Raw genomic sequence first — 27,912 nt, forward strand, 5'->3', positions numbered from 1 at the left:
CTAGGGAAATAAAATTTTTCAAAGCCAAAGTGTCACAACTGTGTGTAGAGTTAATTAAGATCAGGAATATTAAGTATTAATTGACCTTACCTCTCAGATACTGAGCCACGACGACAGCTGCTAGGCGATAATCACAGCCACGGAGTTTCTTTTTATCAGCAAAGGTGCACTTGATGATGCTTTGAAAGTGATCACTTTCATCCCTCTCCAAGTGGGCTGGAAGTTCAGTGAGGACATTACAGATCTGCTCTTTCACATCATGAAGAGGTTCTGTAGGTAAGACTTCATAGCTTCCTGTAAAGTAACCATAAAAGTTAACATTTCGTGTATATACTTGTACATTTTAATTTGACTGCAAGACCCATGACTTAGTTCATAATTGTTTGTGTATTTTCATCAATTCATGTGTCTAGTGTGTGCTATTGCAGAGCTTGAAACAGTTTTACTGCACACATTTTAAGTGTGTCAGGGTATAAATCTATACTGCTTAGTACCCTTGCATTTACTAAAAAAAATATTGATTTCCTAGATCTTATCATTTAAATGTTAATGCTACATGTAATTAAACATCACTAAATGCAGTGAAACAGACCAAGCGATTTTCTCCAAATTTCATTCTTTTAGTCACTGTGGTAGCAATTCTTTTATGTAGCAAAAACTCAAATTTATACCCAAATTGATTTCTTCCAGTGTCCTTTCCTGATCAAAGAACATCATTGCTGGCACCCTTTGAATTCCCCCATTTCCTCTTTCAAGGTCTCTTCAAGATCCTTCTTCTTGCCATCTGTAGGTAGCCCCCTTGCTTGGCATTCCTCTCTTAACTCTTCCAAGCATAGACTTTTGAAGGATTTGAGGCCCCCATTTCTCTTCTTTTTGCCTGCAGGCCCTTGAATAACTTTCCTTAAACGATCTGTCAGTGATAAGAAGGGTTTAGAAAGTGAAACAGTTAAAGACTTGTACTTTTTAGCATCACCACTGCAGCCCGAACAACCAGCATTTCCACCCTTCTGTTCACCACTGCTGTGGTCCATCACCATGAAAAAGTCTCATGATATCTGTGATTTGAACTCCATTTAATGTCACCACTTTCTTTTTCAGGCCTTCCAAACATGCCTTCCTGGTATTTATATAATTATGCTATTTGTTCAGCTTCTGCTGATCCACATCTTGCCAGGATGTAAACTTGTGGCCGTTCTACAAGCGACTGTACATCAACATTTCCTTTTCCTTGGTCTTCCATTTCTTTATTTGTGAAGTAAAGTGCCTCGTCGTACACAGCATTCACAGTCAATAACAGATACCCATGGTTTAAAAGGGTCGAGTTGTCTGCCCAGACCATAAGATGTCTTGTCCTCTCAACACGTTTCAAATAGTTTTTCAAGTCATCCAAAGTTGCAGTTTCAGGGCAATTAGTACGTTCATTTAGTTGTGCAATCCTTATTTTAACTTGTTCTTTGGTCATAGCAGCATAATCTTCATCGGTTCGGGCATGCATGAGTCCTAACTTTTCATGTTGCTTGAGTGTTCTGTCTCGGATGTCTGACAGCAGTATTTTTCGACCTGATACTGTGAACAGTTCTGTCTTGATAGTCCTGTCTTTATCAAGGACAACTTTCTTGTATGTTTGGGGTACAATCATTTCCCCAAGAATATACTCTCCACTTTCAATTTTACTCTGCAAATAAAGTGAAATATGTAAGATAATTATGTAATATATTCTTCATTCATTGACTTTCTTAACAGCTGTATATAAGCCTTTGGCATGGCTAATCTGTAACCAGCTTGGTTTCCATGCAATGCCATATTTTTCCAAATAATAGTGCAGGGATTTTTTTATGATTGAGTTGTTATAAAGGGTTGTATATTGAAAAACCTACAGATGTACGAGGGAAATCAATGATTAGAATTGACAATCATCCCAATATGTACTTAATATGTTTCCATAATCAACAAGGACTGAGCTTGCAATAGGGGTGATAATATTAGAAAAGGCAATTGTTCACTAAATATAATATTCTTGATTCAAATCAGGTTTAAACTATATATAGAAAAGCCATTATGCTAGTTATTTTCATGGATAAAATTGATGCCCCAAACGTTACAAAACACTTCCTACCCTTAATTTTTCCCTTATTTGATCATTTGTGCTTGGTAGTGGCACTGATATCTCTCCACCCTGCATTTGGTTCAGCCTCCGTCTGGCAGCAGGAGTTTTTTCCCGAAACTGTTTCAATCTGGAGAGTTGTACATTGTTGGTTTCTAAGAACTCTTTCACAACCATGTTCCCCAACTTTGTTTGCTGCATCACTCCATATTGGCGGGCAAGTTCAGAGTAATTTATCTTTACAGGAAAAAACAGATCTAGGGATTAGATAAGTCTATGGACAAAAATCAACTTCTTGTTGTAAATGTATACTGCATTGAATTGGTCCACTGATTTAAATGCTTAGTCCATTTTTTTAAATATATGATATGGTCATATAGAATGGTGAGACTATTAAGAGTCCTTAAGTGTATGTTATAATTTATTAAATGAATAATCGAATTAATTAATTTTCTGTTGCTTGTCTGGTTGAGCTCTGCTAATACATAACTTGAATCCATTCTAGCAAAGTAAACTTACAATAAATACCAGTTAAAATATAATGCTAACCCTCTCTCCATCCTTCATTTTTTTAACTTCTTGCAGAAGCCCATCCTTGTCAAACTGTAGATCTTCTGGCTTTGGCGAGTGACGCTTTCTTTTAAGGAGGCCCTGGTCTTCTAAGCTTTTCCATTTGGCACATCTATTCTCTGCATCCTCTGGTGTTTCAAAGAATAGAGCAAGACGCTGTTCCTGTCGCTGCCTGTACGTCTGCCGTGTGGCCAGCATGGTGTCACAGTCCCGGTTTGAGCATTGTTCCTCTATTTGCTTCTTCTCAGTCCTCAATTTTTCCCTTCGTTGTTTCCGTAGTTCAGCTTGAGATTATTTTTCTTTTAAACACAGCCCAGGAGTCTTTGTCTGTGCTTTTGCAAAGGACATGCCAAAAATTTCTTGAAATGGACCATTGATGTCTTCATAGATTTTGGTTGCTGCTTGTTTACTAGCCTTTAATGTGGGTTTCACATTTGCAGCATTTGAAGGCCTTTAAACATGATTCTGCGTTTTTTTTTTATGGCTTGCTGTAAATTAAAAGAATTATTTTTTCCCCATGATGGAAATAAAGACTGAAAAGAATAGTGGTGTACAGCACCACCTTGACTTCATTCGTTCATGCTGTTTTTTCTCGAGCTCAGGAAGACTTTCCCAGTTCTGTTGGCTAAAGTGCTCAATGTACTGGCTTTTATCCTTTGTTTTCCACCTCTTAAAGTGAAGGGAAAGGCCCTTGAGCGCTTGTGAAAGTATTTCTTTTCTGCTACTGCAAATCGATCACTGTGAGGACCTTGGAACTGACTTAGATACCTTTTCCAACATAGTTCTTGATTATATTCAATCTTGCCATTTGGTTTTAAAAAGCTCTGCCTAACAGCAATACGCACAAATCCACATCCAAAATATTCTGCCGTTTATGGGTTGTAGACTCCAAATGAGTAATTCAGAGAAGAAAAACGCCGATTTCCTCGAAAGTGAAACGTAAAGAGAACATCGAAATAATACAAATTTGCCAAGAAAACAGAGTGGAAACTACATCGAACATAGATGCTGCATCCCATGAATATCAGTAAATCGCGCCAAAAAACTATGTATGCAACGCACTTACCCGAAAGTACCGCTAAATTACCGTGAATGGCTGGATTTGTGTTAACATGAGTTCGAAAGCCTTGGAAAAATCGGTTTTAGTTTGGGTAAACAACAACAATTTATCTTTTTTTTTTCTCTGGAAATGCGTTTATTTTGACAAGTTTGTTGATTAATAATTTCTTATATTTCGCTTTTTGTAATTGATTTGATTAATTTATGTTGCTTACACGTGCTCGTATTTTAAACGAGTTACTGCTCCAGGAAGGTGGGTGTTTAAGTCAAGAATCATAATCGCACCGTATTGAAATATTCAAGATAAACCGGACTGTGTTGCTCTGAACATGAACTCGCAATATTAACGAGAAACCAGTATGTGAATGGCTGTTTTTTCAATTCACACAATAGAGTAAGAATTATATTGACACCAGATTGCGAAATGGCGAAGAATTTTGATGAGTGAATCGTCGGCATACGAACATGAAGATGATTACGAACCAAATATTCTCTTGGTTCAAGGATGCGTTTGCAAACCTTTTATATTTTTTGTTCCTCTTATTCCTTATTATCCAATATTTCCATAATTATCTTTTTTTTCAACAGGCAAACCGTTTGGTAGCTACCTAAACACTGCATTGGTGCTTGCTTAGCATGTGTTATATGGCACAACATGTAAACAGATATCTTAAAAGGTAAAGGTAAAGTCTGTTTACGAGCCTAGTGGCCCATTAGGCCGGTGCTTAACTCCGGTTTCAGTAGCATGAAGCGACTAGGAGTATTTCTACTCCCCCCTGGATGGGATGCCAGTCTATCGCAGGGTTACCCCCAGCATCAAATCGCCGGTACCCATTTATACACCTGGGTGAAGAGAGGCACTGTGAGAGTAAAGTGTCTTGCCTAAGAACACAACACAATGTCCCGGCCGGGGATATCTTAGGAATACCTTTTCCTTGTACTTGCTCGGCGAAATATCCTGAACAAGTCGGACCAGAAGGTTTCGCCTTAGGATATGTTGATTAGCATAATAATGCCAAAAAATAGCCAGTGTACGTAGGAGCCATTGATGCACAGGTTGCTCGCATAAAAGAGCTTATAGAGATATGTAACAGCTCTAAATGGAAACGCGAGCAGGTGAGCTGCGGCGTCACAACATAAATCAATTAAATTTTCGTCTGGTTCAGCTTTGTAAATAGCTGCAAGGCAGCTTTTAGTAAAAAGCCTTTGATCTGTGTAATACGATGCTCTGAGACAATTCATTTAAGGACCTTCGAGAAGAAAGGCTGACGATCCAGGAGAGCTTTAAAGTTTTTTAATTATTATTATTTTTTATTATTATCTTTTATTACCGTCAGATAGTCCTAAAGTTGCCAACATGCCGAATTTCCAGGAGTCATGTTCATAAAGCTCTTTTAAAAAGTATGCCCCACCTATGTATGTATGCATATGTAGTCAGATGCACCTGACGAGAGAGGACTACCAGCCCCTTTTGAAACAGTTCTGTAGTGCGAAGTTTTCATTTTTATTTTCCGATACAATTGATTACAAAACTACATGATTGTAGAGCACTCTCTGATTCGAGCATAAGGTTTTTCACGTTTCTATATACTTATATATGTAGGTATACGTATGTATGTATATATATATATATATATATATATATTTATATATTTATATATTTATATCTTGTACAAGAATATTTCATTCGAAATTTAGGTAGATTTCAAGGAGACATTTTGAGTTTCGCGATCGTTCAAAATTTGGGCCGACTTGCTGTCGTTTTTCTTTGAAAAATTTAATTAAATCGACTGTTTAACATGCGACTGTAGTTATGACTGTGAATACAAATATAGTCATTATTAATTATAGCACTTTTACATTTATTCTACAATTGTGTCGATAACGGAAAAATTTTAAATATTTTTGACATTTGAGTCCTTAAAATATTGTATCCTTCCAACAATTTTTTATACTTTAAAATAAAATGGAAGTAGGCATTTTAATCATTATAATATATTAGTAAGAAAAGAGAAAACACAGTAATTAGGAAACCCAATTAAAGTTAAAATAGCACGCTTGAGTCACGGAATCGAATACATAATATTGATTGGCGAGGAATAAAATTTATTTCATTTACAAGCTAGAATTACACCTGGAGGAGTTGGCTGAGCCCTTACCAAAACTGTTTCAAGGCTTCGACGTTCAGTCAACGAATATCGATTCGATGAGGTAAGTGCATTCCATATAAACGTATGACTATACATTTATTTCAAAATGAATGTTAGAACCCGTAATTTGCCATCCAGAAAGCAACACGAGTGAGGACAATATTAAGGCTGTGAATATATCACTCATTTTTAAAATAAAGTTTAAAATGTTTCACTCCTGAGAACAATTATCACAAGTTATGCATTACATCTTCAAGTCTGTTAGAGATATAAAACTGCCTGAAAATCGATCCGTAGATGTCAGCAGGATCGATCGAAGTTGAGACCTTACGCGACGTGTGGCGGCTCAGTTACGCTAATGGGCTTTTGACAGGATGGGGTTTAATTTATGGATAAGTTTAAATAAGACCAGTTTCCTCTTTAGTTCAACCGACGGATAGAAGATGGATCAAACAGGAAAGGGTCCAAGTCGGTTGCGTTTCCAAATGTTACTGGCCTTGCTAGTTCACTTCGTTGAGGGTAAGAGAAAAATCCTAATAATATTTTGCCATGCTTTTCTCGTTAAATTGAAGACGTAGAGAGTCTAGGGTTATTAAAAATTCAACACTGAAACGCAGTTAAGAAACATACTTTTCGTGAAACGAACGCGAAATTTTCGATCAAGTGTAAATACAGCAAAAGGAAATTTTCTCTTTTTGTAAATAATTTCGTATCGCTGGATCCATTTTCCTTAATTTTTTTTTCGCTTTTCCTGCTATAAAGAGGAAGTCTTCGTGACAGGTGAATGATTTTGATCGTAACATATGATTGTAATATTGGATCCTCTAGTGAACTATTTGTTTTGACACGGTTGGTCCTTTAAAACTAGTATTTGTCATTCAGGAAATAGCAACTGCCTTCAAACTTGATCTGTTCAAATCTAAAATCATTATCGTCGGCAAGGATCGTACTACTAAAGCTCTCTTCGAAGCTTCATAAGTTTTACGGCATCAACATCTCCCTCGAGCTGTATTTCGCCGCTCTGATTCAGATCTACTTTCGTTATCGTATCTTATGCTATTTAACTCCAGCGAAATCCCATTAGTTAAGGACCCGCTCCAATTTATAATCCTTCATCCAAAGCTAACCCAGTTTGTTTCAAAATTTTCTGTTTTGAACAGAAATAATCCCAAACTTGGAACATCAAATCGATTTTTCTCGTTATTTATTTAAAAAGGAGCTTTAAGTTGACTGTCTGTGGTCAAAAGCGGAGGCTACTTTTTCAAAATATTCTAGTTACTTTCGCCCCAAATTCTAAGGAAAGAACTGTCAGTTGTTACGTAATTTGAAGATAGGCTCCTAAAAAAAAGGAAATGGAAATATTAGACCAACAAAAAGGCTATTTATATATTTGGAAATGCATGCAATGTCTGCAGAAGATAGACGCCATGCCTATGTCTACACGATTTGACATCACACCAATTATGTTTCCTATTATTATAATAATGTTATAGGCGGTATTAGATTGGAAAAGATATGTGAAGTGAATCTTACATATCAGAAACTTTGCTTACTCTATAAATCCGTGAAACATGTACCGTGACTGATCACGTGACTCTGAATATGCAGAAACACTCCTAGGTAAATACTAATTACTATGGTTTACTTTCATTTACAAGCATTTGCCTATCATCACAGGGGAAGAACGAACATTTTTGTGTTAGAAAAGATAAATTTGCACTAAATTCTTATGTAAAAACTAGAATTGCTCTTTAAAGTAAAGTTTAAATGGATTTTAAAGAGTTATCCTCTCAGCATGAAAACAAGGCTAAATAGTGGGTAGACCCTTTTCGCTTTCTTTTTCCACAAGATAATCATTAAGAATTATGAAATTGTGTGACAAATCGTCTTAGAGTTATCCTTATTGTTTTTGATAGGTCTATAATCGTCCATTTCATTCTTTTTATCAGAAAATCGGAAAAGGACAGTCTTTCTCTAAAAACAAACTGAGATTTCACTCATACTTTTATGTTATGGGATACATCACGATGAGTCTTGCACTTAACTTATTACTAATACTTCATGGAGCAATTTGCAACTTTTAGAAGCTGCTACTTTGTAAGTTATGGAACAGTGTAAATCTGCCGAGGCACAAACTTAGTTTCATTGTTCAATCATCACAATCAGAATCCCTGACATCATCTTCCTCCCACTGTATCCCGTATGGATTGCGACATGTCTTCTCTGCCATAGAAGTGCAGGCCTCGGTGAAGGAAAGACCGAAATTGGCGCAGGAACAGTTGTTTCGACACTGAGACATCGTGCAAGGGCAAGTGGTCACTTCGTCTTCTTGCTCTTCTTGTCCCAGAAGACCAAGACTTCCCTGGTGCACTTGGCTTCGAATCCTTGCTTTCCATGCTTTTGTCTTACCAATCCCTGAGATTGAACTATTGCTGTCACATCCGGTGAGAGCATGAAAGGCAGGTAAAGCAGCAAGAACCCTGTCTCCAAGCTTCTGGAAAACATCATGGACTGGTACAAAATGCATTTGATCTTCAACACCGGCGAGGAACCACAGCTCTTTCGGTGATGTTTAATGCTCGTAAAGTGGGTTGCACTCAAAACAAGAACGTATGTGTCAGGTAATCGGATGATGATTCTTGTTTCAGAGCTCGCAGTGTACCTAGCATGAAACAACATGCGGGTATCTGCTTCTTCGTCACTGGACGGAAGATCTGCAACATCACCATGGGAATCTCTCGTGGTAGCCACACATCGCCTTCCATCCTTGAATGCTCCTGCGACGATCAGTTTGGTATTCTACGTCAGCCTCCCCTCGTCAAAACTGCATATAACCTTTGATAGGATGTCACACAAGTTCTCCTTGTTCTTGGGGTTGTTAATGTACTTGGCCCATTGCTTAGGAACTAATGTCGAAGGTCCACCAATAATTGATTCCAGTGCACCTGAGGCCCCCCCCCCCCCCCCCCTTTAATCGCTCACCAGCTTTGACATCTCAAAGTACCGGTCAAAAACGACATGAACGCAGTCACACTTGCGGGTGGACAGGGGTGAAGAAGAGATGCTGTAATACTTTGCAGCCAGTTCACCAACGTAGTTGCACCACCCGAATTCGTCTTCTGGACAACAGCCATTCCATCTATAAGGTATACCGTGTTCTCAGGAGGTGCTTGAAGTCGAGAGACGACTTTGACAAGCTTCTCTATGATGTTAGCTAATTAGCACTTGGCGTTTTTTCTAAGAGTCCCATCTTGATGGGCGAGTGCACATGGTATGGGTGACAACTCATAGGTCATAACTTCCATTAGATTTATTTGACGCACATTGGCAACAATTAGGAGCCTTCCAAAGAGGTCCCTTTCGGCACTGATTGTGGCGATCTTATCTTCTGAGGCCTTCATATTCACCTTCTTCGTCATCGAACAAAAGGTCCTGACCTTTAGCTTGGGAATAGGTTCTCAAAAACTAGCATCATTGGTATTCAATCGCTCCTCTATAAACTCCGTCATCTTCTCTTCACCTTTTCTTCGGCATGCAAGAAGAGATTCTGCAATCAGTTCTGTGGTAAAACAACGCCCGTAGCAACATTTACAAGGGACTGTACCGCTACCACATTTACTGTGGTAGCGTCATTTTCAATATGGTGGTAAAGGCGGTATAAATGGGCGGAGTTTAACTGAATATTTCGTACAAGTTAGGCCGTTTCTTTTTCGTTTCGCTATAGGTGAATATAATTTGATATATTCTGGACGTGTAGAAGTATTTTTCGTGCGTATTTGGCGCGTATTATGTCGTTCTCAAGGACAAACGCAAGCACTGTTTTTTAGCAAGTAATTTGAGACCGGTTTTCGAGAAGGTCAAATTCGTTGTACGTCATAGTTTGTAGCCTTTCAAAGATTTTACGGCCGCTTTGATCCTTCTTCAACAGCTCTGACCAAACGCGCTCAAACGCGCTCCAACCGTATAAATGTTTTATGCATTTTAAGTGATGGTGTTTGAGGCCCTTTTGTGGAGCGAAAAGGCCCATTGTTGCGTTTAGTGTGTTGCGTTACATGGCGTTACTACTGCAAGGACAGCTATCAGTCGTGTTGTAAATCTACTTTCCTAAGCGAAGGAAAATTAACTAATCGCGAGTGTTGTGGGGTAAATCCTCTATCTTGATTATTGAATGGAGGACAGTTTAATTAGAGCAATGAAAAGAGTCACTTGGTCAATGAAAACCTCTACCTTGCGTGAGGCGACACGCTGGAAAGCAAAAGGCAGTCGACTGTTAAAAGGTGTTGATGTGCGTCTCCTACCATTTGCTAGCGCTTTTCAAGCTTCTACCCTCAAAGTTTAGGTCTTATTGGGATAACTCGTCATGATCTTTCTTTGCGATGTGATGATAAGGGTCAGTATTGAGGTGTCATTTCCCCATCTTTATGTTCTTGAGGTTTGGCAAAGCCGAATGAGATTGTGTTACAAAGGCAATATTTTCTTCGGTGCGCGCGCTATTTTCTTTGTGTCAGAGTGTTCTTCCCTCCTTAAGTAATAACTCTAGAGATACATTTCTCAGAACCCTCATCTAAGTTTCCTCTATTAATATTAATAACAATAATAATAACAATAATAAAAGATTTATACCGCGCCAGTATCCTACTGTTCAAAGGCGCCTACAAAAACTTTAACATTAACACTTAAGGCAGCTAATATTAATTATAAAAGGCTTTTCTAAAAAGAAAAGTTTTTAATCTACTTTTAAAAACAGACAGAGACTGACCATTTCTAATTTCACTTGGCAAAGCATTCCATAATGATGGTGCTGCTACAGAGAAGGATCTTGCGCCATATGTTTTCAAGTTATAGGGTGGAGAAACCAGAAGGTGCTTGGGTGATGAGCGTAGTTGACGCGATGGGGTGTAAGATGTAAGCAAATCACAAATGTACGACGGTGCCAATTTGTTAAGTGCCTTGTAGCTTAAAAGTAAAATCTTAAAAATAATACGTTGATTAACAGGAAGCCAATGAAGATTGAAAAGAACAGGCGTAATGTGATCATGCTTTTATGTAAGTGGGACGAGGCGCGCCGCGGCATTCTGGACATGTTGTAGCTTTTTTATAGTGTAGGCTGGTAGGCCATACAAAAGGGAATTAAAGTAATCCAGCTTCGAAGATACAAACATATGAACCAGCAATTCAGTAGTGGTCGCTGAAAGATATTTCCTGATATAGCTAATATTTCGCAAATGATAAAATGAAGATTTGCAAATGTCAGTAATATGATCCTTAAAGCAAAAATGGCTGTCGAACATAGTGCCGATATTCCTCGCCGATATTCTCGAAGGGTATTTTGAAACTCTGTACGCTTTTACTAAACGTGGAGTGCGACAATATTTGTTCTTAGGAGGCGTGGGGCTTCTCCTTTTACAAATCCCGTACTTATCCTTGGTGGAAAAAGTTCGTGTATTACAAGGTCTCTGTCTCTTTAATGTGCGTTTGCATATCAAAGGTCAATTCCCTGTTAAATAACTCGCTTCTAGGAAATTCAATATAATTTCTGACTCTGAAATCATTCATCGTGCGCTGTCAGTTGTGAGTTTAACTGTTGCCAATTGTGTCGAGATTCTTAGGCAGATTGCAGTTAATTTTCGAATCATTCTGAATAACGTCAGTTGCCTCCTAAGAATGAATTCGTCACGGAGGAATGACAGGAGTCGCGCAGGCCCGTCAAACGTTTTAACTTTCGAAGGAACGGCAACAGACAGTGAATCTCCATTACAATCCACGTATATTCGCGCTATCTCGCTGCCACCAGAGAAGTTCACTCCAACGCGTCAAGATGCAAATGACTCAACTTTTGTTTTACGACCATGATGCAACGCAATCAGAGCGCGCACACTGCCTGATTCAAGGGGTTGGACATCAGTCTTGATGAAAAACAACTTGTCAGCCTCCTTACATGTACATCCTCTTTATCTCGCTTGACTCTTTGTGGAGGAGCCTCCTTATGACTAGCCTGATTGTCTTCGTAATCACTGTACATCTCTCCTAGGGAGGTTGTGACTGATGCACGTTCGTGAGCAGTAAGGAGCCACCTTTCGAGGGCAGCACGGCTTTTGGAGATTTTTACTATGCCCTCCTTGGACGTCGAATCCGCGTTGACAGACTGCTCGAGAGTCAAATAGCTCCAAGTCAATTTAAAATAACTATGCTAATAAGAATATCGCTTTAATATTAGTTCATATAGCAACTCTTTTAAGGAAATCCGAAACAGAAAGCGAAAAGCGTCTACCCACTATCTAGCCTCGTTTTCATGTTGAGAGGATAACTCTTTAAAATCCATTTAAACTTTACTTTGAAAGAGCAGTTCTAGTTTTTACATAAGAATTTAGTGCAAATTTATCTTTTCTAACACAAAAACGTTCGTTCTTCCCTCGAGATGATAGGCTAATGTTTGTAAATGAAAGTAAACTATAGTAATTAGCACTTACCTAAGAGTCATGACAGGAATGAAAATGCATGCACTGTAGGTATCTCCCGTTGTCCCATACAAAGGAATGTTGTGGTTGGTAAGTCGATGTTGTTCAGCAATGTGATTGCTGACGTCACCTTTCCTCGTCGCCCGTCTGTGTTCAGTCAGTCTTGTTGTGAGGTTTCTGCCAGTCTCACCGATGTAGGAGGCTTGGCAGTCGGAACAATTGATCTCATAAATCGTTCCCTGTCTGCTCCTCGGTTCGTCTTTGTCTTTAACGTTGGTTAGTAACTGACGTAGTGTGGTGATGGGTTTGTGGGCGACGCGGATATTGAAGGGTAGTAAAATGCGCGAGATGTTTTCAGACATGCCTCTTAGGTACGGTATGGTTGCTGTAGTCGTAGGGGTTGCGGTGTCGTTTGTTTCAGTAGTGGTAGTGGGTCGGTGTGTTTCGTCGGATGAAGTCGTTGTTGTAGTTGTTCTTCGTAAAAACACGGTGAAGGTATTTGTTCTCGTCGGATAAGCTGTCTGTCGAGTCGCATACTAGTTGTGCGCGTCGTGTTAGAGTTCTGATAGTTGGGGCTTTGTGTGATGCAGGGTTGTAGGATGACTCGTCTAGTGATCTGTCGGTGTGTGTCGGTTTCCTGTAAACTGTCGTCCGTAATGAGTTGTTGTTGTGGCTTACCAGGCACTCTAGAAAAGGAAGTTTGCCATTTTTTTCGACTTCTTTGGTAAACTGTATGTCTGTGTTTTGTTCATTAAGGTGGTGGTGAAATGCGTCAATTTCGTCGTGTCGAACGGCAGTGAATGTGTCGTCAACATCACGTAACCAAAGCGGTATCGTTTGTCGGCAAGTCGAAATAGCGCGTTCCTCGATGTTCTGTATCACAAAGGAGCAGACAGGGAACGATTTATAAGATCTGTTCCGACTGCCGAGCCTACTACATCGGTGAGACTGGCAGAAACCTCACAACAAGACTTACTGAACACAGACGGGCGACGAGGAAAGGTGATGTCAGCAATCACATTGCTGAACAACATCGACTTACCAACCAAAACATTGACTGGGATTCTGCGCAATGCCTCACCTACAGCACTGACTATTTTCAACGACTGACTCTGGAAAGCTGGTTTACTAACTTAGAACAGACTCCCCTAAACAGATGTCAACTGCTACCCGCTCCATACAAACGACTAATTCACGACATAAACATCACAAACGACTGAAAAAGAACGACCTAACTTTATCGACAGATCGAAACAGACCAATCACGACCGAATTACGTCACTTGAGTCTTACAGCCAATAATATCACGGCAAAACCAACCGCTCATTTCACACGAACTGGAATAAGAACATTCTGACAACAATCATTCACTTGACTCTGATGATGACTTCCGCACAGGTTGTCGAAACGTCAGTCACTACCACCGACAACAGTCCTTCTAAGGACTACACTCACCCGGACGATCAGACTACACCTTCACGATTTTGATTGTAACATATAACCCCCTTGTGAACTATTTGTTTTGACACGGTCGGTCCTTTAAAGCTAGTATTTGTCATTCAGGAAATATCAAGTGCCTTTAAACTTGATCCGTTCAAATCTAAAATCATTATCGTCGGCAGTGATCGTACAACCAAAGCTCTCCTCGTAGCCCCAGAAGTTTTACGGCATCAACATCATCCTCAAGCTGTATTTCGCCGCTCTGATTCAGATCTACTTTCGTTATCTTATCTCATGCTATTTGAACTCCAGCGAAATCCCTTTAGTTAAGGACCCGCTCCAATTTGTAATCCTTAATCCAAATCTATTGCATTTTGTCTCGCATTTTCTGTTTTGAATGGTAATAATCACAAACACCGGAACATTAAATCGATGTTTCTCTTTATTTATTCAAAAAGGAACTTTAACATGACTGTCTGTTTTCAAAAGTTGGAGTTACTTTTTCAAAATATGCTAGTTTCTTCCGCCCAAATTCAAAGGAAAGAACTGTTTCTTTTATGTAGTTTGAGGATGGGCTCCTAAAAAAATAAATAAAAAAAACCGACAAAAAGGCTATTTAGATATGTAGAATTACATGCAGTGTCTGCAGAAGATAACCGCCATGCCTATGTCTACACGATATGACATCACGCCAATTATGTTTCCTATTATATTATAGTGTCACAGGCGCTTTTAGATCGGGAAAGATATATCATGTGAAGTATATCTTACATTTGTGGGCTCTACTGTTAAGATAAATCTCGAATTTGATATAAATTAATAAATGCTTAATTAATGATTTGCACAAGGTCTGCTTTATGATGCATTAGTACGTGCATTACATTTATTCTATAGTACCTAGGGGATCTTAGGGTACACTGTTATTAGATTTCTACATACGCAATCCACAATAAATCCATCATTTTGCATAAATTTACGCAAAATTTAACAGGGCTTATAGATCTCTGCGAACTGACGATCTGCCATTCTAATGATTGTCATGTTGATTGAATTGATTTCGCAGTTCTTCAACGACAGAGTTACAAATGTAGTCAGCGATTTTGCTACAGTCTGTCGTGTCGTATCAATCTACAAATCTAGCATGGTCACAAAATGGTGAAATCCCCCTAATCGGCTGCAGTTTTCTCCACGTATAACACCTTTATTTTGCACAGATCATCAATATTACTATTGGAAAGGCCGCGCTTATGGGGTAAATTCTACTGCTTTTCAGAAACTCGCTCCGCTTATGTGAGCTACGAGCAAATTGAATATAATTTTACGTGGATTTCGGCCCTCAACGACTCTCTATTAGAAAATGACGCTCCCTTGGCAAGTATTGCGAGTATAGAGCAACTCTGCGAGGCACAAGCAGAACTCATAAAGAATTCCCAGCCGTATTCAAATTTTTTCTGGACTGCTCTGAGACGCGATAGCCGAGGTTCGCTCCAATGGGGGCTTCCACCTAACAACTCAGCCAAGGTACCCCCCGAGCTCCTGGACAGAACACAACCGTTTGACCGCTGTTATGCCATTAGTAAATCTATGATGCAGCTGAAGTCGTTAAACTGCAGCAGGAAACTTCCTTATTTATTTTCCTATAATGGTAAGATTTATTGTTTTATAAACAATATTCAGGTCGTTTCTCATTGAAATAAAATAAGTACAACAAAAATGCTTTCAGGTGCAAGGGCGGAGCTACAGATTTTTGCTAAAGGGAAGGGGGATCTAAACTTTTCCCACAAAACTAGGGAGTTTCATTTTACATTATATGGTACAGATAGTCTAAGAAACAGATCAATACAGCATACTTTAAATGTTTCATTTCGAGTAGTGCGATAAGACCATTTGTTACAAAAATTTTTGTGTCAGCCAGGTGATGAGGAATACCCCGAAATCTGCTCGTAGATCCACCGCTGAGGAAGCATATCATAAATTTCTCATACGAACCACGTTATGGCGTTCTTTGTCGATTTTTGGACTCACAAAACTTTTTTAAACTTTAATGATTCACTTTTCATGTTAATCTCATGATAATTCTGGTGTTATATGTTGCTCAGTTCTGGGATTTAACCATTTAACTCCCATAAAACAGAACTTCTCCTTACTCTGTTAGTACAATATAAAGCAGACAAAGGATGAGAATAAAGAATAGTTTCATTCAGGGATTATAAAATAGTTTTATCCAAAACCAAACTCTAAATACCCCATTGCCGATAATTCATTTTACTTAGATACAGATGATTTACCTCTTCACTCTCGTGATTATTCAAAACAATGCCGTCAGTATCTGGTAAGTACATATATCTTATTAACCAAGCGCGAGGGCCGTACCGGGAGAATATCGGCCCGAGGTCTTGACAGGAAAAGATCGAGGGCCGACATTCTTCCAGTTCGGTCCCGAGCAAGCTTGGTTAATAAGAGATTTATTATACGACTGAAGTTCAAAGGGACACAAGTGCTGTATCATTCGGGACTATTCGGGACAGTGCCCGGTCCAATACTTGGAGAATATTGGACCGGAAATAGAACATTTTGATTGGTTGATTTTAGTTATTGGCCCTCTGACTGCCCGAGTCGTGTAATAAAACATCATGGCACATTTGGTGGTTTTACCGATTTGTGCATACATACATACATACATACATACATACATACTTTGGCTGACCACTCCCACATGGGCTTTTCAGGGCCAATCTTATACTCACCCATCTCATCCCAGGGAAGGACATCCACCACACAGTAATCTCGTGCGTGGGAAATTAACGTCTTCTACCCCTAACCCTGCAAGAGACGGGACCTACGGTTTATTCGTCCTTATCCGGTGAAGACTACAATATCCATCCATTTCTTGATATTGTAGAAAGGTAGCACATTCTCCTCAATTATTTTACGACCCTGGGTGTTGGTCCGGCCGGAGCTTGAACCCTCGACCTCCCGCACAACAGTCCGGCGCTCCACCAATTGAGATAACCAGGAGGCGGTTAGCTGTGTACTTGTTAACCAACAGTTACCAATATGATGTTTTAATTCGTAACTTCCCTGAAAAAATCACTCTTTTCTTTTTAATCCAGCTTTCAAAGTGTGTGCAAAGCAAAGGAACTCGTTCAGACAGTCAGGTAAAATATATCCCAACACTCCTGAAACAAATGTACTCTCACCCTCCCTCCCCCCCCTCCAACCAAAACCAAGTACAAAATTATTTCTCACCTCTCATTTCAATGTAAACAAAGTACTTCCTTTTAGCAAGTACCATCTTACAATAGCAAATGATTTTTTTTTATTTAAAAGCAGCTATATAATTGTTTATGCGTCTCCCGCTGCATCCACAGGCGTTAGAATACTCCTTGGCTTATGAAGAGCCTGATGTAATGACGATCGGTAGCTGCCAAATCGAGGACACACTCCTGAACTGCTGTCAAACTTATTGTCGAGAAGGGAATTATACTTACACTTTAGAAATGGAATCTGGTCTTGGTAAGTATCAATGCACCGGCCAGATATTTAGATTTTTAACTTGTTTTGCGGAGAAAATTTATTTTTGTCTCTTTCGCTCTTCACTTAAACTTGGCTTTAAATCTCTCTCCATGATTATTAACAAAAAATCTACATTTTTGGATGACACGCTTGGTTGATTACCAAGGAAAAAATTCAGGAAAGCAGATGTTTTAAGCGCGAGGATTTTGGATTGCATGTTTCTTTTAAGGGCAAGTTGGGTGTAGTCGGTTGCTGTGGTAACAGTATGCCCCAAGAAAAGAAATAGGAACTCATTTTCAATGAAACTGCTGGATTTTGTGTTTATTTGATGAAAATGTTTCTGAAAAGTTACCCGAAACATTCGGACAATTAATATCAAATTCCAAGACAGTTCATGTTAACTTTTAAACTTTCTCTTTTTCTTTGTTTTGAAAGGCGTTCCAGGATGGTGGCTGTCAGGTTGGCTGCCATCTTGGATGACTTTACGCCTTCTGTAGCCCTATAGCTATCGATGTACGGCTCCTTTTGTACGGTTTTTTTGACTCTATTTCTACGTTTTTATTTCCTTTTTTTACTGAAATTTCATAGATGCTAAAGTAAGGAAAGTACCTAAAGGAGTTTCAACTGATGTTGAAATCAGCTTTTATATGAATAACAACGGCAGTGAGAGCAACTTGGCCCAGGTTATTATTACCTACAAAGTGTTTAAAGACGCAGGTAGGTATATGAAGTCCGTTCTGAATGCTCATATTCATGATCGGTTAGAGTTAAATAAATTACAAAGTCGTGGTTTGATTTCAGTATGAAAACTATTATTGATATGTTAAATTTTTCCCCATTCCTTCAGAAAGGGTTGTTGCAGTTCTATTGTGCCGCAAAGCACGAAATGAAACCAGTCTTTGGAATTATAACAGCAGTAGGTAAGAGTTAATAAGTATTTCTTAAGAGAGTCGTTTCTAAGTGGAAGGCGAAAGGAAATTAGTTATTTACTGCTTTAATTGTTTGTTCAGTTCAATAGCGAGTCAAGGGAGAGCGTAAATGGGAGGAGCTAGGATACCGTGCTGGCTAACAATCCTCTCACTGGGACTTAATCTGTGGATAGCTCCATTCAACTTTAAAGTTTTCAGTTTGCAAGCTAGTTAACTTCAATAGATTCTGGGGGTAAAATTACAGGAAATGGTGGAAATGGCCCAGCAATGTTAAGATAGACTTGTGTGTTATTAGCTCGTGATATACTAATACGCACACAAGATTTAAGTATGTTTTGTTATCTTTGTAGCTCTACAACGATTTCTGATGTCGTTGGAGTTGTACTTGACCCTCCCCAGAATGAAACTATTCAAGATAAAATCATCATTTATTTTAGTCACAACGAGGTAAAATAGACTATATTGTGTTTTTAAATGTAGTTATCAGCAAGGGAGTTTCGACCATTTGAATGGGGCTTATATTAGATGGAAAGTGCAGTTGTCATTTCTCACCATTACATCATTACGTTTCCTTTGGTAGCTGAACATTGATTCAAAAATTATCGAAAGGCAATGCGTCTTCTGGATGGAGGATTTCAAGTAGGTCAATTTAATTATTCAGTCATCTGTTAGATTTTGGGCATTTAGTATATGTGGAAGATTCTTTCTTTATTTTTCTATTTCTTTCTTTCTTTCTTATCCATATTTTATCATCAAATCATTTTTAGCTCGACGAACAGCGGTTCGTGGTCAGGTGATGGCTGCACGGTACTGAATGATTCTTCGACGTTATCGACCGTTTGCAGTTGTAACCACCTCACGAATTTCGCAGTTCTAATGCAATACAAGGTATTGAGGTGTGATGTTGTAAATGTTTCATTCAATAGTCTTTGCTATCTCGGGAACTAAAAACAATAAAACTTCCTGCAAAAATTCAAGTTTATCGTGTGGCATATGCTTCGCTTACGCGCACTATTCTAATAGGCGTGCTTGGATACTGCATAGCAACACAAAACTGGAGAGCAAGCGCTCCAGTAAACAAACTCTCGTAAGAGGTCAAGCATATCTGGCTTTAGGCAATAGTTTTCTGTTCATTACGCTCAATCCTTCTGAAATATCTACGAAAACTGTAAGATATTTGCTAAGTCTCTCGTTCGGACTCGATGTTTGGATGGAAAGCACAATATTTTTCTAGAAATCGTGAAAAAACTGTAACCAACAACCCGCTCGACGGCTAAGAAACATGGCGGCTTCGCAAGGTATGTACTTCAAAAAATATACTTTTTTCTGCTTTTTTTCAGTTATTGGACTTCTAAAGGCTATGAAAATAAAATATTAGATCGAAAATAGCAATGGAGGGGAAATTTACGGCATTTTACGCCCGATTTCTTACGATATTATGAGAGTAATTATCGAGTCTTACATTGAGACTAAACGCAATGCTAAAATTCACTGTAGATTTCGAAACTGCCGACGAGCCATCAGACCCTAAGAAGAAATCTTCGTACCTTGTTGTGTTCCCTTGTGTAACGGGGATTCTAGATATCATCCTGAATTAAAGTTACACCGCTTACCTGGCCAGGCAAAGGATGACCAAATGTGCATGGCTTTGTTGTAGTCCAGACAGAAAAGTTTATGATCTTGGTGCAGTAAATAATGGTCAGAATCCATTTGGCTGATTAGAAATAAAAGTTGTCAAAGAAGGTGAAACTTCATTTGACAATGTCAGACATCTAACTAAGGACCAGAACACTAACCAGTACAAACTGAAGACAACAGACATTCATTACTACCAGAGTCAGTGCCAGCTTGGACTCACAGGATTGGAATGGTGTGATTTTTTTTTAGTTACATTGATGACAATTTGTTTTTTACTCTAGAATTAATTTTGATCCAGTGTTCTTCCAGGAAGCAAAGGACAAAGTGGATAGTTTTTTCATTGTAGATGATGGCACATCAGAATCAAAAAAGTGGTATCCTTTGAGCCTCCTTATTGCTCTTTCAACATGTATTCTCAAACTTGTTATTGTCTTTGTTTTCTGAACATCTTGGGCAGAGAATTGTTCCAGACTTTCTAGAAACGGAGGGATATTTAGCTCCACCCCCTTCTCCCTCAGCAAATCTTCAATGTCAAACCTTTTGTCAGCCATGACCGAGTCCTCAGCCTCTAACAAATCTAGAATTCCACTGCACCTTGCGATTCCCTCATCACTTATCCCTCAAGTGTAGAGGCTAGAAACAAAACTAATAACTCCATAAGGGGTAATACCTATTTAACCTTTTAATGTAGTATTACTTTTATAAGTAGAGTAAAGCTGTGACTGAAGTAGCAGTGAAATAGGTGTTTGCACAAAAATCTCAGTACAATCTAATGTAACACGCGTGTTTGCATAAAGCCTTTTGAAACCTTCTGGCATATGAAATGAAATGAAATGAAATGAAAAAATTTATTGAAGTGTCTATGTTTTTAGCTATAAGCTAATGGGGGACACTAAAAAATTTAAAAGTCACATACATTTACATATGTAGATGATAGTTATTTACAGTAGATAATTAAAAAGATTATAAAGTTATTTAGTTAAGTTTTAAATTTCAACGAGAGTTGAAAGGTCGACTTTTCTTATGTTCTTCTTGAACGAATTTAGAGTTTCTATCGTTCTTAGGTGTCTTGGTAACTTCGACCAGATGAGAGGTCCCATATATCTAATAGAATTCCTTTCAAATCTTACAGTTTCGAATCTTGGCAGTTCAAAGTCAGTTCAAGGGAAGATGTCAATATAGCTATTGACATCTTCCCTTGATGGCCGGATCACTTGACTCCCAAGAAAAAAATACGAAAAATTAGTCCATGTGATCACTTTTCTGGAAACTGATGATCTGTGTATCTGAAACCTATGTGCTAAGTCCTGCTCAATTAAACCAAGCTTGAATGGCACACAAAACATAAACAACTCATCTTCAAGAAGCATACTTCTTGAACTTGGTCTACTAACTCTTTCACCGGAGGCATAACAATATGTCATTTGTGTAGCAAAAGGCTGCAGCAAACGCATAATTACTCTCATGATATCGTAAGAAATCGGGCGTAAGATGCCGTAAAATTCCACTCGGTTGCTATTTTCGATCTAATATTCTATTTTCATAGACTTTCGAAGTCCAATAACTAAAAAAAAAATCGAAAAAAGTATATTTTTTGAAGTACATACCTTGCGAAGCCGCCATGTTTCTTAGCCGTCGAGCGGGTTGTTAGTGACAGTTTTTTTACGATTTCGAGAAAAATATCGTGCCTTCCATCAACAAATCGAGTCCGAACGAGATACTTAGTAAATATCTTACAGTTTTTTTAGATATTTCAAAAGGATTGAGCGTGATGAACAGAAAACTATTGTCTAAAGCCAGATATGCTTGACCTCTTACGAGAGTTTGTTTACTGGAGCGCTTGCTCTCCAGTTTTGTGTTGCCAAGCACGTGACCTCTAGCTGCAAAGGGCGTATTGTATGCGGTTGTTTGCAGTGCTCGTGATTGCATCTGGATTTTTTTTCTTTTTTTTTTTTTTCGGAGCTTATTACTGCATTCTGCGTCTGTAACTACTGAATTTTGCCTTGGTTCATTCTTATCACACTGGCGTTTATGCACCATGAGGTATACTTTCCTTCAAAGACAAGTATGCTCGTATCAGATCGGGCTATGAATGCTTCATTTTTTTCCAAACCATTTATGGAGAGAAATGAGTAAAGCGGGTTAGTTTTTAAAGAAAATGTGGTGCTACGTCGGTAGGGTAGTATTATAAGGTAATTCTGGGTTTATCAACTGAGTTGATAAAGAGTTTCAAAGCTGACGTTTCGAGCGTTAGCCGTTCGTCACTTATGGAGAGGCTAATCACGGAGTTAGTAGAATTTCCAACGAAGCCCAAGCTTGTAAGTCATAATCTCTCAACCACTTTGTAATTTTTATCTCATTTTCCACTTGTTTTCTTCTTTCCTTTTGATTCTCAGGAAAGTAATATCCCACCGGAGCACAGAAGGGCATTGCTCATTATTACCTACGTTGGTTGCTCCTTGACCCTCGTTGGGGAAGCACTGGTCATATTTGTTTATGTGACATCTATGTGAGTGTTGCTAAAAAAAAAGGGAGAAAAAACCTCTAGATTTAATAGTAACGCTGAAGTTTTGTTGCGCGTTAATGTCTTGTTTGAGCAATTTGTTTTAGGAAAAGATTAATTAGGAACCGTTCCACCAAAATTGGGACAATTATCTCCGTTTTTCTGAAGTTGAGGTGAGTATAGTTATTGTGGTTAATTTAAATCACCTTTAATATAAAAATGGAAGAGAAGCAGCGAAAGAACCTATATCAATCTATTCTGTACTGTATCTTTCTTCCATTCTTTCTCAGTAGCGTTTGCTGTAGACTTCTGGACGAGTGCTAAGTAAAATTTCGTGTTTATTCAATTTGTTGAATGCTTTTAAACAGGAAAATTAAAGCCGAAGGAATCCAAGTCAGGCTGAATCTTTCCACGGCTCTGTTTCTTGCTCAGCTAGTATTTTTATCCGGAATAGATGCTACGAGCAATAAGGTGAGAAAAAAAAGTTTCATTTGTAGTCACATATTTCGTCGTTCTTTACGATTAATTTCATCTTATGTGTAGTAAGCTTAGTCGTCTCGTCCCTCAGAGAAGAAATTCCGCGCATTTTGTTTTGTTCGTTTAATGAATTTCAGCGAATTTCGGCGAGTTGTCGCTAGAAGTAAATATCGCTTGCAAATTCGCCAAAGCAGAATGAATGTCACAAATGCCATACAACTTTTACTGCCGAATTTCTGGGAGAACTAAATTTCTTCATTTCACATCATTGAAAAGCCTTCGGCAAAGTTCGTGAATTTCGCTTTCATTACTTCCGAAGTCATGCACTATTGTCTATTTCTAGAAGACGAATTGCTTCTCATGTGAAGATAACTAGACTGTACTAGGACCAATTTTGATTTGAGATGTAGTACAAAGTCTTTTGGCTTGATCTTTGCTTGGAGAATTTAATCATGATCTTATTCGATTTCTCATTTCAGTCCGTGTGCATCTTAGTGGCTGTTTTACTCCATTACTTCTATCTGGCAGCATTTGGGTGGACGCTCATAGAGGGAGTTTTTTTGTACATAATGATTGTGGAAGTATTCAACACAGTGAACATGCGGTACTTCTATTTCGTTGGATGGGGTAAGAAACGTAATAATGTCATTGCTTTGGTAATGAAAATAATTGCGATGATATCCACTATTATTAAGAACTGCATCAGTGGATAATGCGATTCCAAATTTTTCATTGCTTTGGCCATCATGGGTTTTGAACCATTGTACTAGGCGTGCGCATAAAGACGAGTTAAACAAAAAGTATTTTTGCATATTTTTAGCTTTCCGTTTATTCTTGCAACATTAAGATGGGAAGATTTAGCTATCTTTTGGAGGGTTTTTAATAAAACAATTATCCAATTGCGCTTGTTGGATAGGAGATAATTCCAGCCATCTTAGCCCTATGTGCCTCGTTAGCTAGCTATCATGTGATATTAAACGCGCACTCGTGGAATAATTGCTAAGTATTCCACAGAATATCAAACGAGTTGCAATAAACTACAAGTGAAAAGCGAGATATTTCTTGACATAACTCGAAAACGTTGTAGATATTATTTGATAGAAAATGCTGAGGCCAGCACAAGCAATGCAAAGTACAATAGGAAAGTCGGGTGAAACAGAGGCTTTTTTTATTCTGATTGGCTGTATTTTGTGTGGGGTCCTTATTAGATGCAAAATAGAACTTGTATATCGATGCCTTCTGGAAGGGCAAGTAATTTCACAATACAGCTCCCCTTGATATTGTTTTCAATGTTGTTGTTAATGTGCTATTATGTTGTTGTTGTTATTTTTTTTTTGTTATTTGTGTTGTTGTTATTGTTGCTCCTGTTGTTGTTGTTCTTCATCCTGTTGAGCTGATATTTATAATTTAACTATGTAGGTCTGACCGCGTTATTGAGTTATTGAGTTGTATTTTCATTGAATTATACTGTTTTTCCATAATTTATCTCATAGGTTTCCCAATCGTACCAATAGTTATTTCTCTAATAATTGGCTCAGGCGGTGAGAAAGGACTTGAGACTTACACAAATGAAGACTTGTAAGTACGCAGTGCTTTATTCATCATTATAACTTATTCATTTTAATAGAAACCGCGACGTAAACTGTTTTTAAACAGATCCGTTGTCTGAATTTACTTTCAGCTGCTGGTTGTCCTTCGACAAGCACTTGAGCTGGGCCTTCATCATCCCTGTGTTACTTGTGGCAGTTGTAAGTCCTCTTCCCTCTGCTTTTATTGCTATCTTAACTAATGGCTAAAAATGACAAATAAGAAGAATAAATATATGAATGAATGAACGGGAGAATGAAAATATGACTGATTAACTGGCTGTCTGACTGAATTATGACTGACTGGCTGGCTGGCTGACCGACTTAGTGACTTATTCATACGATTGCCCCATAGACAAGTGATTGGAGCCTTTGTTTTCCTTTTTCTTTTTTTTAAGATCAACTTTGGGATACTCATGGCGGTGATACGAGAAATGAGGAATCTCCATGAGCCTAATCCTTCTAAAATGAAGACCTTCAGGTATGTTTTCTTTTAGGAAGACCTGCCTGCGGTGGCATGGCAACTAAAGTAAAAGGATTGTTGAAATCGCATAAATTCCTTCAGGTCTCAGAGGAAAAATGTTACTAGATGATCATTTTCCCTCGAATTATGCTTTGCCATTTACCAAAATGAATGAAATACTATTGCATATCCCAATTTTGAAATAATGCTGTTATAGCCTGTTATTTACTTAAATCTAAAATTAATTAACTCGAAGGTTTCTGGTTTTGTTTTTGTTTTGTTTTTTTTGGAACTGAAGTCTTAGACTAGATGAAGTCATTTTAAATCGTTTTGGGTTTTTTTTTTTTTTGGGCTTTTCCGAGTTTTCCGATAACTGAGGGAATATTCTCGATTATTTAGTTACAATTAATAAATAGTTCGAACGATGTCACTTTATTCCAGAAAAAAATGATGATTTTCCATGCAAAATCTATATTGCACAGTATAGCTCCAAAAGGAAATTGTAATTTGAAAGCAGTTTTGCATTTTATTCCCTTTAGGAAAACTTTGAAGGCATTTATTATCTTAAGCCCTCTATTGGGTTTAACTTGGATATTTGGTCTCTTGGTTGTTACAGACGCAGGATGGGAGTTCCAGTATGTTTTTACGACACTTTGCACCACACAGGTCTGTACCAACTGCATGTACGTATGTCTATAAGTTGCAAACGCTTTGGTCCAACGCCTGGCGCGCTTGACCCCATGCAGTCAAAAGGCCTAGTAAGATGAAGCATTTATTAAGTTTCACTCCGCGTTTGTCCACTTGATCAAAAGGTTTTTTGTGAAGAAGACAGTCTCTTAATCTTATTAGATTTTTATCAAGAGAAAATAAAATCAAAAGCTATGTAATGCGATAAATGCTAATTCAATGATGGAACTGATCAATCACGTGTCTTTTTCAGGGTATGCTAACTTTCCTCTTGCATGTGCTGAGAAACAGTGAAGTTCGTGCAGCATTCCACCACAAAATGTTGAAATGGAGGTTCAACATTTTTCACAGTAGCTCTTCCAGCCGCGCTCATGCAGAGGTGTCTGTGCAGTCCGGTGGCAAGAGAAAACGGCAAACAGACCATGAAGAACACAACGAAGAGCTAGATCAGAACACCAAACTAGGAGAACAGATGGCATTTATTGTCACACTACCTCCTCCAAGCGTTCACTAAAACTTCATCTATAGTTTCCTGCATCAGATTTTTATTCTTTAACCCTAAGAGTGACCGGGATCTAATTTCTATCAAGGGTACCACTGCTTCAACCAACATTAAGGAGATTTAAATTAAATTAACCATTCGAAACTTTCTCCATAAATGCTAAAAATGTTAATCAACCATGCCACCATTATTTTAAAAAAAAAGGAGCCGAAACAATGCCACAACGTGACAAAAATACCTTTTTGTGTTGCTCTTAGCAGTTGTTTAAATAGATCGCCAAGCAACGCGACAGAAAAGGAGCGAGACCACGTCATTCTAAGGATAAAGGCCTGGTTACTAAAGAAGATCCAAAAATGGCGGCGTTTGTCGTCGTATTTTCAGCAAAATTTATAATGATTTGAGCAAATTAGTTTGCTTTGAGAAATCTCGCCTGATGGGGTTGACATCATGGATCCATATGTACTATTTGATGTAGAAAATTGAAAAAAAAGTGTATAGATTGTGGAATATTCTGAGAGATTACATAATCTTTCTGGCATTTCAGTCTTATCCTTCGTCTTCAATTCTAAATGGATATTTTAAAGCTATCTGATGTATGATAAATAAATGTGCTTTAAAACACATTATCTCTATTTAAACTGCACAACTATAAAACTAAGCATGATAGGGGCAACGAAACATATTAGTAGTGCCATTTAAGAACCGCGGACATAATACATATTTTAAACATACACCATGAATGTGCGTGTGTGGAGTTTTAGAGTACAGATCGAGGTGTGAAGGACAACCTTAGTAGCAATATTTAGTGCTCGTCGTTTTAAGAAAACCACTTTGGCCGTATGCCTCTTTTCTTTTTATGGTGATCTGTCTATACGTTTCACAATTCTGTGACTGATATTTATTAACTGATTGATACAATGACATTCTCAGCCTTGTGGATTTTGTCTTGTTATTTTATTGATGGTCTGATGGGGTATGAACTGTTTGCATGTAGAAACTCACGAAGTAATGGTTACGACTTTGTACTTGTACTGAGGCCATGTCTCGTTTTTTGGGATCTTGTAATCGTTAGAATCTCTGTCTATCGTCTTAGTATGTAATAGTTCCCTTATATTGTTTTATGATACAATTTCACTCACAAGGTCAGTTTACTGAGGTGAAATAATCCAAGCCTTCTTCTCTAGAATAGCACATAGGGACTAAGGATACGTGTGTGATGAACACCTATGGGTGGTATTTTATGTGCTCCACATATTTTTGAAGCCTCAGTTAAATGGGAAAAAAACCTTCGAACCCCTAAATCACTTAACCTAAAAAACAATTTTAATGAATTTTAACGTAACTTTTTTGTGGCGTTAATGGTATATGCGAATTATTGAAAAGACGGAACACATGGCACGTGCTGCCAGTGCTAAAATGAAAAGATAAAAATTATTTAGGCTTTCATCAGGATCCACCAAAACTGCTTGTTTAGCAATAATGATTCAAAAGAGCACCTGTAACTTAATTTTTTTTTTGTGTTTTCTTTTTTATAACTTGCCTTGATGGAAGTCATCACCATATAGACATTGTTGCCTTAATTTTATTGAAAATCAAGAGCCACGACTAATGGCTTCCTGAGTACAACTATCAATCATTTTTCCGTAGAATTCTCAAAATAAAATTTCATTTTTGGAGAAATAAACGAAAAAAATATAGCAATATGTGGATTTTACTTCTGCAATAGAAATAAAACCTTGTTGACTTATTAAGGGATCAAACTGAAATCGCTGGACCTATTCTGTGTACAAAAACCTGAGAAGTCTTAAGTTCCTCAATTTTGAGGCGGAA

The 27,912-nt window shown here is 38.2% G+C and overlaps 1 protein-coding gene and 1 pseudogene across 3 annotated transcripts in view; one reads left to right on the top strand and one right to left on the bottom strand.

The window, feature by feature from the left end:
* The window catches only part of LOC148740123 (uncharacterized), an 11,626-nt pseudogene extending 6,534 nt beyond the window's left edge, over nt 1-5,092 (bottom strand). Inside the window, exons 1-5 of the transcript XR_015996845.1 lie at nt 5,065-5,092; nt 2,654-3,539; nt 2,117-2,341; nt 672-1,675; nt 91-294 (exon numbers count right to left, since the gene is read on the bottom strand). The product of XR_015996845.1 is annotated as an uncharacterized LOC148740123 (transcript). The remainder of the gene's footprint in view (nt 1-90; nt 295-671; nt 1,676-2,116; nt 2,342-2,653; nt 3,540-5,064) is intronic.
* A 761-nt stretch (nt 5,093-5,853) lies between these two features.
* LOC148740124 (adhesion G protein-coupled receptor D1-like) lies at nt 5,854-27,779 on the top strand. Of its 2 annotated transcripts, XM_088748264.1 has the most exons (19): nt 5,854-5,944; nt 6,308-6,402; nt 15,055-15,426; nt 16,055-16,113; nt 16,895-16,939; nt 17,153-17,297; nt 17,886-18,014; nt 18,145-18,217; nt 18,577-18,673; nt 18,807-18,865; nt 18,994-19,114; nt 22,261-22,373; nt 22,736-22,838; nt 23,324-23,471; nt 24,338-24,422; nt 24,526-24,592; nt 24,829-24,911; nt 25,433-25,559; nt 25,834-27,779. In XM_088748264.1, the coding sequence occupies exons 2-19, from the start codon at nt 6,327-6,329 to the stop codon at nt 26,092-26,094; spliced, it is 2,163 nt and encodes a 720-aa protein (XP_088604390.1). In that variant the 5' UTR covers nt 5,854-5,944; nt 6,308-6,326; the 3' UTR covers nt 26,095-27,779. The 2 variants fall into 2 exon arrangements, with proteins under 2 accessions (XP_088604390.1, XP_088604392.1); XM_088748266.1 differs by lacking the exon at nt 16,895-16,939.
* The last annotated feature ends 133 nt before the right edge of the window (nt 27,780-27,912 follow it).

The sequence above is a fragment of the Stylophora pistillata genome, chromosome 2 (genome assembly GCF_964205215.1).
Source record: "Stylophora pistillata chromosome 2, jaStyPist1.2, whole genome shotgun sequence".
NCBI lineage: Eukaryota > Metazoa > Cnidaria > Anthozoa > Scleractinia > Pocilloporidae > Stylophora > Stylophora pistillata.

Excerpts from the sequence above, each read along its gene's own strand:
- LOC148740124 (XM_088748264.1), top strand. The coding sequence starts at position 6,327 with ATGGATCAAACAGGAAAGGGTCCAAGTCGGTTGCGTTTCCAAATGTTA. Across the intron at positions 6,403-15,054 it reads GCTAGTTCACTTCGTTGAGG|AAACTCGCTCCGCTTATGTG; the intron begins GTAAGAGAAAAA and ends ACTGCTTTTCAG. Across the intron at positions 25,560-25,833 it reads CGACACTTTGCACCACACAG|GGTATGCTAACTTTCCTCTT; the intron begins GTCTGTACCAAC and ends TGTCTTTTTCAG.